Raw genomic sequence first — 14811 nt, 5'->3', positions numbered from 1 at the left:
GCTGCTACTATTAAATATTAATATTTTGAGCTAAGAATATAATTTAATAAACAATTAAATAATGGACAAAAGAATACCAGCATCGTTTTTAGAATTTATTGTCATTATATGCAAACATAGTTTGGAAATCTGCACTGGTGGTCAGGGAGGCATCTCTTTTGTTGAACAACTCTGGGCTGTCTTCTTTACTCTACAATACAATATCATTTGTCCATTAGTTACAGTGAGCAACAAAAATGTGTCTTCTGCTTCATTCTCAACCCAATCCGATCCACCGGTGCCCAGTCCAGCTCCGGTCAGCTGCTCCACTCCTGTGCCAGAGCAGTCCGCTCCACCGGTGCCCAGTTCAGCTCCGGTCAGTGGCTCTACTCCAGAACCAGACGTCAACCCCTCTCCAGGGTCGGGGCCTCCCACACCAGGGTCCAGACAGGGCTTGGTGCATCGTGGGAGGAAGGAGAGGGGAAGCATCGCGCCGAGGTCCAGACCAGACCAGGGGCGCAACGGGGAGGCAGTAAGGGAGAGGACGTCACGCCCGGAGCCGGAGCCGCCACCGAGGCTAGATGGCCACCAGGACCCTCCCCTGTTAAATTAGGTTTTGCGGCCGGAGTCCGCACCTTTGGGGGGGGGGGGGGGGGGGGGGTACTGTCACGCCCTGACCTTTAAATGCCTGTTGTTTCTCGTTGGTTTGGTCAGGGTGTGTATTTCTATGTGGACATTCTATGTTATTGTAGATCTATGTTGGCCGGGTGTGGTTCCCAATCAGAGGCAGCTGTCGATCGTTGTCTCTATTTGGGGATCATATTTAGGTAGCCATTTTGCCTACCTATGTTGTGGGAATCCTGTATTCAACGAACGTGACAGCAACAATGTTACAAAATATGAATTAAATCTTCCCCTTGCCATAGAGCGCTAACGGTGCTGGACGTCAGCTAAAAACAATTCTGACCAGGCGAAATCATACAACATCATCATTAATTTGGATATAAATGTCAATGCAAAACAGCTCAAACTAATTAAAAGGGAATGTTAGCTGTCATTACAGAGTTTGATGTGACTGGGTTAGCGTTCGTTAGCTGTTGTTTTCTAAAATCCCCATTCCACTCTGGAGTAGGGATAGAACCCTCTGGAGTAGGGATAGAACCCTCTGGAGTAGGGATAGAACCCTCTGGAGTAGGGATAGAACCCTCTGGAGTAGGGATAGAACCCTCTGGAGTAGGGATAGAACCCTCTGGAGTAGGGATAGAACCCTCTGGAGTAGGGATAGAACCCTCTGGAGTAGGGATAGAACCCTCTGGAGTAGGGATAGAACCCTCTAGGTCATTTAACTTCATTGGGTATATACAGTGAGTGTACCAAACATTAAGAACACCTTCCTAATATTGAGTTGCACCTCCGTTTGCCTTGAGAACAGCCTCAATTTGTCATTGCTTGGACTCTACAAGGTGTTGAAAGCGTTCCACAGAGATGCTTGTCCATGTTGACTCCAATGCTTCCCACGGTTGTGTCAAGTTGACTGGATGTCCTTTGGGTGGTGGACCATTTTTGATACACACGGGGAAACTGATGAGCGTAAAAACCCCAGCAGCGTTGCAGTTCCTGACTAATTCAAACCAGTGTGCCTGGCACCTACTACTATTTAAATCACCCACTGAATGGAACACATACACAATCCATGTCTCAATTGTCTCAAGGCTTACAAATCCTTCTTTAAGCTGTATCCTCCCCTTCATCTACACTGATTGAAGTGGATATTTTTATTTATTTAACCTTTATTTAACTAGGCAAGTCAGTTAAGAACAAATTCTTATTTACAATGACGGCCTACCAAAAGGCAAAAGGCCTCCTGCGGGGACGGGGGCTGGGATTAAAAATAAAAATCTAGGACAAAACACACATCACGACAAGAGAGACACCGCAACACTACATAAAGAGAGACACCACAACACTACATAAAGAGAGACACCACAACACTACATAAAGAGAGACACCACAACACTACATAAAGAGAGACGCCACAACACTACATAAAGAGAGACGCCACAACACTACATAAAGAGAGACGCCACAACACTACATAAAGAGAGACACCACAACACTACATAAAGAGACACACCACAACACTACATAAAGAGACACCACAACACTACATAAAGAGAGACGCCACAACACTACATAAAGAGAGACACCACAACACTACATAAAGAGAGACACCACAACACTACATAAAGAGAGACGCCACAACACTACATAAAGAGAGACGCCACAACACTACATAAAGAGAGACGCCACAACACTACATAAAGAGAGACACCACAACACTATATAAAGAGAGACACCACAACACTACATAAAGAGAGACACCACAACACTACATAAAGAGAGACGCCACAACACTACATAAAGAGAGACGCCACAACACTACATAAAGAGAGACACCACAACACTACATAAAGAGACACACCACAACACTACATAAAGAGAGACACCACAACACTACATAAAGAGAGACACCACAACACTACATAAAGAGAGACACCACAACACTACATAAAGAGACACACCACAACACTACATAAAGAGACACCACAACACTACATAAAGAGAGACGCCACAACACTACATAAAGAGAGACGCCACAACACTACATAAAGAGAGACACCACAACACTACATAAAGAGAGACACCACAACACTACATAAAGAGAGACACCACAACACTACATAAAGAGAGACACCACAACACTACATAAAGAGAGACCTAAGACAACAACATAACATGGCTGCAACACATGATTTAACAGGTGACATCAAAAAGGGAGCATAGCTTTCACCTGGATTCACCTGGTCAGTCTACGTCATGGAAAGAGCATGTTCCTAATGTTTTGTACACTCAGTGTAGATAGAACCCTTTTTAAGTAAAGAGTTCTTTAATCTCGTCCAAAGAAGCAAAAGGTTCTACATAGAACCCCAAAGAACCCTTTTTTGTAAGAGTTTAGACTAGTTAGTTCTTATCTCAGAGCCAGAGTACAGTATCAGTCCGTCTTACTGGGGAGTTACACTGACTTATGGTGACAACAGTACGTTTTTAGACGCTACACTGGACGTGTAGGTTTTGTATTTGTTTTTTTGTATTTATTAGGTATCCCCATTAGTTCCTGCCAAGGCAGCAGCTACTCTTCCTGGGGTTTATTATGGATCCCCATTAGTTCCTGCCAAGGCAGCAGCTACTCTTCCTGGGGTTTATAATGGATCCCTATTAGTTCCTGCCGAGGCAACAGCTACTCTTCCTGGGGTTTATTATGGATCCCCATTAGTTCCTGCCGAGGCAGCAGCTACTCTTCCTGGGGTTTATTATGGATCCCCATTAGCTCCTGCCGAGGCAGCAGCTACTCTTCCTGGGGTTTATTATGGATCCCCATTAGCTCCTGCCGAGGCAGCAGCTACTCTTCCTGGGGTTTATTATGGATCCCCATTAGTTCCTGCCGAGGCAGCAGCTACTCTTCCTGGGGTTTATTATGGATCCCCATTAGTTCCTGCCGAGGCAGCAGCTACTCTTCCTGGGGTTTATTATGGATCCCCATTAGTTCCTGCCGAGGCAGCAGCTACTCTTCCTGGGGTTTATTATGGATCCCCATTAGTTCCTGCCGAGGCAGCAGCTACTCTTCCTGGGGTTTATTATGGATCCCCATTAGTTCCTGCCGAGGCAGCAGCTACTCTTCCTGGGGTTTATTATGGATCCCCATTAGTTCCTGCCAAGGCAGCAGCTACTCTTCCTGGGGTTTATTATGGATCCCCATTAGTTCCTGCCAAGGCAGCAGCTACTCTTCCTGGGGTTTATTATGGATCCCCATTAGTTCCTGCCAAGGCAGCAGCTACTCTTCCTGGGGTTTATTATGGATCCCCATTAGTTCCTGCCAAGGCAGCAGCTACTCTTCCTGGGGTTTATTATGGATCCCCATTAGTTCCTGCCAAGGCAGCAGCTACTCTTCCTGGGGTTTATTATGGATCCCCATTAGTTCCTGCCAAGGCAGCAGCTACTCTTCCTGGGGTTTATTATGGATCCCCATTAGTTCCTGCCAAGGCAGCAGCTACTCTTCCTGGGGTTTATTATGGATCCCCATTAGTTCCTGCCAAGGCAGCAGCTACTCTTCCTGGGGTTTATTATGGATCCACATTAGTTCCTGCCAAGGCAGCAGCTACTCTTCCTGTGGTCCAGTTATACAATTTTAAAAACATTACAATACTTTCACAACAGATTTCACAACACATTAAGTGTGTGCCCGCAGGCCTCTACTCTACTACCACATATCTACAACACAAAATCCATGTGTACGTGTGTGTATAGTGCGTATGTTATCATGTGTTTGTATGCATGTGTCTGTGCCTATGTTTGTGTTGCTTCACAGTCCCCGCTGTTCCATAAGGTGTATTTATATCTGTTTTTTTTAAATCTAATTTTACTGCTTGCATGAGTTACTTGATGTGGAATAGAGTTCCATGTAGTCATGGCTCTGTGTAGTACTGTGCGCCTCCCATAGTCTGTTCTGGACTTGGGGACTGTGAAGAGACCTCTGGTGGCATGTCTTGTGGGGTGTGCATGGGTGTCCGAGCTGTGTGCCAGTAGTTCAAACAGACAGCTCAGTTCATTCAACATGTCAATACCTCTCACAAATACAAGTAGTGATGAAATCAATCTCTCTTCCACTTTGACCCAGGAGAGATTGACATGATATTATTAATGTTAGCTCTCTGTGTACATCCAAAGGTCATCAATGCTGTCCTGTTCTGAGCCAACTGCATTTTTCCTAAGTCCCTCTTTGTGGCACCTGACCACACGACTGGACAGTAGTCCAGGTGCGACAAAACTAGGGCCTGTAGGACCTGCCTTGTTGATAGTGCTGTTAAGAAGGTAGAGATGCGCTTTATTATGGACAGACTTCTCCCCATCTTAGCTACTGTTGTATCAATATGCCTTGACCATGACAGTTTACAATCCAGGGTTACTCCAAGCAGTTTAGTCACCTCAACTTGCTCAATTTCCACATTATTCATTACAGGATTTAGTTGAGGTTTAGGGTTTAGTGAATGATTTTTCCCAAATACAAACTTTTAGTTTTTGAAATATTTAGGACTAACTTATTCCTTGCCACCCAAACTAACTGCATCTCTTTGTTGGGTTGCAGTCATTTCAGTAGCTGATGTGTATAGTGTTGAGTCATCCACATACATAGACACACTGGCTTTACTCAAAGTTAGTGGCATGTCGTTAGTAAAGATTGAAAAAAGTAAGGGGCCTAGACAGCTGCCCTGGGGAATTCCTGATTCTACCTGGATTATGTTGGAGAGGCTTCCATTAAAGAACACCCTCTGTGTTCTGTTAGACAGGTAACTGTTTATCCACAATATAGCAGGGGTTATAAATCCATAACACACAAGTTTTTCCAGCAGCAGACTATGATCGATAACGTCAAAAGCCGCACAGTAGTCTAACTAAACAGCCCCCACAATCTTTATATCATCAATTTCTCTCAGCCAATCATCAGTCATTTCTGTAAGTGCTGTGCTTGTTGAATATCCTTCCCTATAAGCGTGCTGAAAGTCTGTTGTCAATTTGTTTACTGTAAAATATCATTGTATCTGGTCGAACAACATTTTTTCCAAAAGTTTACTAAGGGTTGGTAACAGGCTGATTGGTCGGCTATTTGAGCCAGTAAAGGAGGCTTTACTATTCTTGGGTAGTGGAATGACTTATGCTTCCCTCCAGGCCTGAGGGCGCACACTTTCTAGTAGGCTTAAATTGAAGATATGGCAAATAGGAGTGGCAATATCGTCCGCTATTATCCTCAGTAATTTTCCATCCATGTTGTCAGACTCCGGTGGCTTGTCATTGTTGATAGACAACAATAATTTGTTCACCTCTTCCACACACACTTTACGGAATTCAAAATTACAATTCTTGTCTTTCATAATTTGATCAGATATACTTGGATGTGTAGTGTCAGCATTTGTTGCTGGCATGTCATGCCTAAGTTTGCTAATCTTGCCAATGAAAAAATCATTAAAGTAGTTGGCCATATCAGTGGGTTTTGTGATGAATGAGCCATCTGATTCAATGAATGATGGAGCGAAGTTTGCCTTTTTGCCCAAAATTTCATCTAAGGTGCTCCAAAGCTTTTTACTATCATTCTTTATGTCATTTATCTTTGTTTCATAGTGTAGTTTCTTCTTCTTTTTATTCAGTTTAGTCACATGATTCCTCAATTTGCAGTACGTTTGCCAATCGGTTGTGCAGCCAGACCTATTTGCCATCTCTTTTGCCTCATCTCTCTCAACCATACAATTTTTCAATTCCTCATCAATACATGGGGATTTAACAGTTTTTACAGTCATTTTCTTAATGGGTGCATGATTATTAGTAACTGGGATAAGCAATTTCATAAATGTGTCAAGTGCAGCATCTGGTTGCTTCTCATTACACACCAAGACCAACATAATTTATATTCTTTACATCAACAACATCGGAATCACTACAAAACTTATTGTATGACCTCTTATACACTATATTAGGCCCAGCCTTTGGATCTTTGGTTTTCCTAGATATGGCTACTATATTATGATCACTACATCCGAGGATTTGGATACTGCTTTCAAGCACATTTCTGCAGCATTAGTAAAGATGTGATCAATACATGTTGATGATTTAATTCCTGTGCTGTTTGTAACTACCCTGGTAGGTTGACTGATAACCTGAACCAGGTTGCAGGCACAAGTTACAGTTTGAAACTTTCTCTTGAGTGGGTAGCCTGATGAAAGCCAGTCAATATTAAAATCACCCAGAAAATATACCTCTCTGTTGATATCACATACATTTCACAGATGTTATCCAGATACTGACTGTTAGCACTTGGTGGTCTATGGCAGCTTCCCACCAGAATGGGCTTTAGGTGAGGCAGATGAACCTGTAGCCATATTACTTCAACAGTATTTAACATGAGATCCTCTCTAAGCTTTATAGGAATGTGGTTCTGAACATAAACGGCCACACCTCCGCCTTTGGCTTTTCTGTAGATCTTCTAACCATGTATTGCTACTGTATCATCAAACGTATTATCTGAGTGAGTTTCAGAGATTGTCAGAATATGAATGTCATCTGTTACTAGCAAATTATTGATTTCATGAACCTTGTTCCTTAAGCTACATACAGTGGGGGAAAAAAGTATTTAGTCAGCCACCAATTGTGCAAGTTCTCCCACTTAAAAAGATGAGAGAGGCCTGTCATTTTCATCATAGGTACACGTCAACTATGACAGACAAATTGAGAAAAAAAAATTAAGAAAATCACATTGTAGGATTTTTAATGAATTTATTTGCAAATTATGGTGGAAAATAAGTATTTGGTCACCTACAAACAAGCAAGATTTCTGGCTCTCACAGACCTGTAACTTCTTCTTTAAGAGGCTCCTCTGTCCTCCACTCGTTACCTGTATTAATGGCACCTGTTTGAACTTGTTATCAGTATAAAAGACACCTGTCCACAACCTCAAACAGTCACACTCCAAACTCCACTATGGTCAAGACCAAAGAGCTGTCAAAGGACACCAGAAACAAAATTGTAGACCTGCACCAGGCTGGGAAGACTGAATCTGCAATAGGTAAGCAGCTTGGTTTGAAGAAATCAACTGTGAGAGCAATTATTAGGAAATGGAAGACATACAAGACCACTGATAATCTCCCTCGATCTGGGGCTCCACGCAAGATCTCACCCCGTGGGATCAAAATGATCACAAGAACGGTGAGCAAAAATCCCAGAACCACACGGGGGGACCTAGTGAATGACCTGCAGAGAGCTGGGACCAAAGTAACAAAGCCTACCATCAGTAACACACTACTCCGCCAGGGACTCAAATCCTGCATTGCCAGACGTGTCCCCCTGCTTAAGCCAGTACATGTCCAGGCCCGTCTGAAGTTTGCTAGACTGCATTTGGATGATCCAGAAGAGGATTGGGAGAATGTCATATGGTCAGATGAAACCAAAATATAACTTTTTGGTAAAAACTCAACTCATCGTGTTTGGAGGACAAAGAATGCTGAGTTGCATCCAAAGAACACCATACCTACTGTGAAGCATGGGGGTGGAAACTTCATGCTTTGGGGCTGTTTTTCTGCAAAGGGACCAGGACGACTGATCCGTGTAAAGGAAAGAATGAATGGGGCCATGTATCGTGAGATTTTGAGTGAAAACCTCCTTCCATCAGCAAGGGCATTGAAGATGAAACGTGGCTGGGTCTTTTAGCATGACAATGATCCCAAACACACCTCCCGGGCAACGAAGGAGTGGCTTCGTAAGAAGCATTTCAAGGTCCTGGATTGGCCTAGCCAGTCTCCAGATCTCAACCCCATAGAAAATCTTTGGAGGGAGTTGAAAGTCCGTGTTGCCCAGCGACAGCCCCAAAACATCACTGCTCTAGAGGAGATCTGCATGGAGGAATGGGCCAAAATACCAGCAACAGTGTGTGAAAACCTTGTGAAGACTTACAGAAAACGTTTGACCTGTGTCATTGCCAACAAGGGGTATATAACAAAGTATTGAGAAACTTTTGTTATTGACCAAATACTTATTTTCCACCATAATTTGCAAATAAATTCATAAAAAATCCTACAATGTGATTTTCTGGATTCTTTTTTCTCAATTTGTCTGTCATAGTTGACGTGTACCTATGATGAAAATTACAGGCCTCTCTCATCTTTTTAAGTGGGAGAACTTGCACAATTGTTGGCTGACTAAATACTTTTTTTCCCCACTGTATGTTAACGTGGGCTATTTTGAGCACTTTTCTTCTGGGATGCTTGCTTGTTTTTATTTTTTTACTGGAAAGTTTAGCAGAGGTGCTCAGGTTATTTATGTTAGTGCAGGGTGAGCTGCACACAGTGGACTTCCTGCTAGGGCACACCGCCTCAGTGCTAACAGTATAACTCTGGTTCATAGGCTCATGATTACTGCATACAATAGCTGTAGGATCAGCAGAGGCATTCAGGGCAGTAAGAGGGACATATACTAGTTTACTTGCATTGTGTCTTCCAGCGCCCTTAGGATAATGTACATTTGCTGAAGCATTATGACGAATCAGCGACACAATGGTAGGGATTAAATGAGCTGGACTTGGGTAATTGATAAGTCATTGTCTCAACGCAGCCTTATAATGCTGTGAAAGGATCCAGGAACCCAAATTATTTGGGTGGATCCCATCTTCCTAATAATAAGAGCTTTGTTTCCAGAAGATATCAAAATTGTCAATAAATGTTACACCCACAGAGCTCGTAGCCAGTTATGGAGGGCTAAAAGTCTTCTGAACCGTTCAATGCCACAATTTAGGGAGGGCAGAGGGCCAGATATTATGGGACGTTTGTTTTGTAGCCATCACCCCAAGTATGAACATAATTTTATACACTAATTATGCCCAGGTTTTATTGAATGGTATGTCTCATGCTAATGTAACGGAGATGAAAACACTGTGGGGATGCTAATAAAATATCCAATAGTCAAGGAGGATCATTTGCGGTAACGCAATAGGTTAGTAAGTTGTTAAGTTTCAAGTTTTAATGTGTTTGTGAAGCAGAGGGTCCCAAGTTACGTGTTACGTGTCAAGTGTATTAGCCTATTAGTGTTAGTATTACCCATGAGGCCGGTGTAGGCCAGGAGACAGGCTGCGTAGTTGTCCTGTTTGCAGCCGCTGGCAACGTGCTCTGACGGCTGGCAGTCGTACTGAAACTGGGCCCAGCGGGACCTGGGGGAGGGACACAAGACAACATCCATCAGTTAGGAACTGGGCCCAGCGGGACCTGGGGGAGGGATACAAGACAACATCCATCAGTTAGGAACTGGGCCCAGTGGGACCTGGGGGAGGGACACAAGACAACATCCATCAGTTAGGAACTGGGCCCAGTGGGACCTGGGGGAGGGACACAAGACAACATCCATCAGTTAGGAACTGGGCCCAGCGGGACCTGGGGGAGGGACACGAGATCATCCATCAGTTAGGAACTGGGCCCAGTGGGACCTGGGGGAGGGACACAAGACAACATCCATCAGTTAGGAACTGGGCCCAGTGGGACCTGGGGGAGGGACACGAGATCATCCATCAGTTAGGAACTGGGCCCAGTGGGACCTGGGGGAGGGATACAAGACAACATCCATCAGTTAGGAACTGGGCCCAGTGGGACCTGGGGGAGGGACACAAGACAACATCCATCAGTTAGGAACTGGGCCCAGCGGGACCTGGGGGAGGGATACAAGACATCATCCATCCCTCTAACACAGGGCCTTTGATCCTCAGCTTTGGATCTTCCCTAATATTTGGAACCAAGGCCTGATCACCCCAATCAACAAAAGCGGAGACAAATTTGACCCCAAAAATTACAGTGGAATCTGCGTCAACACCAATCTCAGAAAAATCCTCTGCATTATCATCAACAACAGACTCCAACATTTCCTCAGTGAAAACAATGTCCTGAGCAAATGTCAAATCGGCTTCTTACCAAAATACAGTGGGGAAAAAAAGTATTTAGTCAGCCACCAATTGTGCAAGTTCTCCCACTTAAAAAGATGAGAGCGGCCTGTAATTTTCATCATAGGTACACGTCAACTATGACAGACAAATTGAGATTTTTTTTCTCCAGAAAATCACATTGTAGGATTTTTAATGAATTTATTTGCAAATTATGATGGAAAATAAGTATTTGGTCAATAACAAAAGTTTCTCAATACTTTGTTATATACCCTTTGTTGGCAATGACACAGGTCAAACGTTTTCTGTAAGTCTTCACAAGGTTTTCACACACTGTTGCTGGTATTTTGGCCCATTCCTCCATGCAGATCTCCTCTAGAGCAGTGATGTTTTGGGGCTGTCGCTGGGCAACACGGACTTTCAACTCCCTCCAAAGATTTTCTATGGAGTTGAGATCTGGAGACTGGCTAGGCCACTCCAGGACCTTGAAATGCTTCTTACGAAGCCACTCCTTCGTTGCCCAGGCAGTGTGTTTGGGATCATTGTCATGCTGAAAGACCCAGCCACGTTTCTTCAATGCCCTTGCTGATGGAAGGAGGTTTTCACTCAAAATCTCACGATACATGGCCCCATTCATTCTTTCCTTTACACAGATCAGTCGTCCTGGTCCCTTTGCAGTAAAACAGCCCCAAAGCATGATGTTTCCACCCCCATGCTTCACAGTAGGTATGGTGTTCTTTGGATGCAACTCAGCATTCTTTGTCCTCCAAACACGACGAGTTGAGTTTTTACCAAAAAGTTCTATTTTGGTTTAATCTGACCATATGACATTCTCCCAATCCTCTTCTGGATCATCCAAATGCACTCTAGCAAACTTCAGACGGGCCTGGACATGTACTGGCTTAAGCAGGGGGACACGTCTGGCACTGTAGGATTTGAGTCCCTGGCGGAGTAGTGTGTTACTGATGGTAGGCTTTGTTACTTTGGTCCCAGCTCTCTGCAGGTCATTCACTAGGTCCCCCCGTGTGGTTCTGGGATTTTTGCTCACCGTTCTTGTGATTATTTTGACCCCACGGGGTGAGATCTTGCGTGGAGCCCCAGATCGAGGGAGATTATCAGTGGTCTTGTATGTCTTCCATTTCCTAATAATTGCTCCCACAGTTGATTTCTTCAAACCAAGCTGTTTACCTATTGCAGATTCAGTCTTCCCAGCCTGGTGCAGGTCTACAATTTTGTTTCTGGTGTCCTTTGACAGCTCTTTGGTCTTGGCCATAGTGGAGTTTGGAGTGTGACTGTTTGAGGTTGTGGACAGGTGTCTTTTATACTGATAACAAGTTCAAACAGGTGCCATTAATACAGGTAACGAGTGGAGGACAGAGGAGCCTCTTAAAGAAGAAGTTACAGGTCTGTGAGAGCCAGAAATCTTGCTTGTTTGTAGGTGACCAAATACTTATTTTCCACCATAATTTGCAAATAAATTCATTAAAAATCCTACAATGTGATTTTCTGGATTTTTTTTCCTCAATTTGTCTGTCATAGTTGACGTGTACCTATGATGAAAATTACAGGCCTCTCTCATCTTTTTAAGTGGGAGAACTTGCACAATTGGTGGCTGACTAAATACTTTTTTCCCCCTCTGTACCATATGACAGACCACGTATACACCCTTCACACCCTTATTGACAAACAAACAAAACAAAACAAAAGCAAAGTCTTCACATATTTTGTTGATTTCAAAAAAGCTTTTGACTCAATTTGGCATGAGGGTCTGCTGTACAAATTGATGTAAAGTGGGGTTGGGGGAAAGCATATGACATTATAAAATCCATGTACACAAACAACAAGTGTGCAGTTAAAATTGGCAATAAACAAACAGATTTCTTTCCTCAGAGCCGTGGGGTGAGACAGGGATGCAGCTTGAGCCCCACCTTCTTCAACGTCTATATCAATGAATTGGCGAGGGCACTAGAACAGTCTGCAGCACCCGGCCTCACCCTACTGGACTCGGAAATCAAATGTCTACTGTTTGCAGATGATCTGGTGCTTCTGTCCCCAACCATGGAGGGCCTACAGCAGCACCTAGATATTCTGCACAGATTCTGTCAGACTTGGGCCCTGATATAGAATCTCAGTAAGACTAAAATAATGGTGTTCCAAAAAAGGTCCAGTAGCCAAGACAACAAATACAAATTCTGTGTAGACACTGTTGCCCTAGAGCACACAAAGAATTACACCTACCTCTGCCTAAACATCAGCGCCACAGGTAACTTCCACAAGGCTGTGAACGATCTGAGAGACAAGGCAAGAAGGGCCTTCTATGCCATCAAAAGGAACATAAAACTCCATATCCCAATTAAGATCTGGCTAAAAATACTTCAATCTGTTATCGAACCCATTGCTCTCTATGGTTGTGAGGTCTGGGATCCACTCACCAACCAATAATTCGCAAAATGGGACAAACACCCAATTGAGACTCTGCATGCAGAATTCTGCAAAAATATACTTTGTGTACAACGCAAAACCCCAAACAATGCATGCAGAGCAGAATTAGGACTTTACCCGCTAGTTATCAAAATCCAGAAAAGAGCTGTTAAATTCTACAACGACTTAAAAGGAAGTGATGCCCACACATTCCACCAAAAAGCCCTCACCTACAGAGAGATGAACCTAGAGAAGACTCCCCTCAGCCAGCTGGTTCCTGGGAGAGGAGAGAGAGAGAGACGGAGAGAGAGATGACAGACTGTGTTCTGTCAGAGGAGAGGCTTTGAGGGGACTCCTATGTTAGGTACACCTATAGCTCATCTCTTGGCAGTAGTACTGTAGACTACTTTATCACTGACCTCAATCCAGATTCTCTCAGAGCATTCACAGTCAGCCCACTGACACCCCCATCAGACCACAGCAAAATCACAGTCTACTTGAACAGAGCAATACTCTATCATGAGGCATCAAAGCCAAAGGAACTGAATAATATTAAGAAATGCTATTGATGGAAGGAAAGTAGTGTCGAAACCTACCAAAAAACTATTAGGCAACAACAAATTCAATCCCTTTTAGACAACTTCCTGGACAAAACGTTCCACTGTAATAGTGAAGGTGTAAACTTGGCAGTAAAAAACCTAAACAGTATATTTGACCTCTAAGCTTTCGTACCAAATCTAAAAATCTCTAACAGAAAACCGAAGAAAAGCAACAACAATGACAAATGGTTTGATGAAGAATGCAAAAACCTAAGAAAGAAATTGAGAAACCTATCCAACCAAAAACATTGAGACCCAGAAAACCTGAGCCTACGCCTTCACTATGGTGAATCATTAAAACAATACAGAAATACACTACGGAAAAAGAAGGAACAGCATGTCAGAAATCAGGTCAATGTAATTGAATAATCCATAGACTCTAACCACTTCTGGGAAAATTGGAAAACACTAAACAAACAACAACACGAAGAGCTATCTATCCAAAATGGTGATGTATGGGTAAACCACTTCTCCAATCTTTTTGGCTCTATAACAAAGGACAAACAGAAAAAAAGACTCCCAGAACCCTCTGGATCCTCCAATTACATTGAATGAACTACAGGACAAAATACAGACCCTCCAACCCAAAAAGACCTGTGGTGTTGATGGTATCCTCAATGAAATTATAAAATATACAGACCACGAATTCCAATTGGCTATACTTAAACTCTTTAACATCATCATTATCTCTGGCATCTTCCCCAATATTTGGAACCAAGGACTGATCACCCCAATCCACAAAAGTGGAGACAAATTTGACCCCAATAACTACCTTGGGATATGCGTCAACAGCAACCTAGGGAAAATCCTCTGCATTATCATTAACAGCAGACTAGTTCATTTCCTCAGTGAAAACAATGTACTGAGCAAATGTCAAATTGGCTTTTTACCAAATTACCGTACGACAGACCACTTATTCACCCTGCACACCCTAATTGGCAAACAAACAAACCAAAACAAAGGCAAAGCCTTCTCATGCTTTGTTGATTTCAAAAAATGTTTTGACTCAATTTGGCATGAGGGTCTGCTATACAAATTGATGGAAAGTGGGGTTGGGGGAAAAACATACGACATTATAAAATCCATGTACACAAACAACAAGTGTGCAGTTAAAATTGGCAAAAAACACACACATTTCTTTCCACAGGGCCGTGGGGTGTGACAGGGATGCAGTTTAAGCCCCACCCTCTTCAACATATATATCAACGAATTAGCGAGGGCACTAGAACAGTCTGCAGCACCCGGCCTCACCCTACTAGAATCTGAAGTCAAATGTCTACTGTTTGC

The 14811-nt window shown here is 43.3% G+C and overlaps 1 protein-coding gene across 1 annotated transcript in view; it reads right to left on the bottom strand.

Moving 5' to 3' along the window:
• Window positions 1-14811, bottom strand: part of LOC311120205 (GDNF family receptor alpha-4-like) — a gene marked incomplete at both ends in the record, with an annotated part of 74683 nt that overhangs the window by 23614 nt on the left and 36258 nt on the right. Inside the window, one exon of the mRNA XM_084194821.1 lies at window positions 9675-9784. Coding sequence (XP_084050947.1) covers window positions 9675-9784 — 110 coding nt within the window. The remainder of the gene's footprint in view (window positions 1-9674; window positions 9785-14811) is intronic.

Source organism: Coregonus lavaretus (genome assembly GCF_964263955.1).
Source record: "Coregonus lavaretus genome assembly, contig: HAP1_SCAFFOLD_978, whole genome shotgun sequence".
Taxonomy (NCBI): Eukaryota; Metazoa; Chordata; class Actinopteri; order Salmoniformes; family Salmonidae; genus Coregonus; species Coregonus lavaretus.
This window is presented reverse-complemented; position numbering and strand designations above follow the sequence as displayed.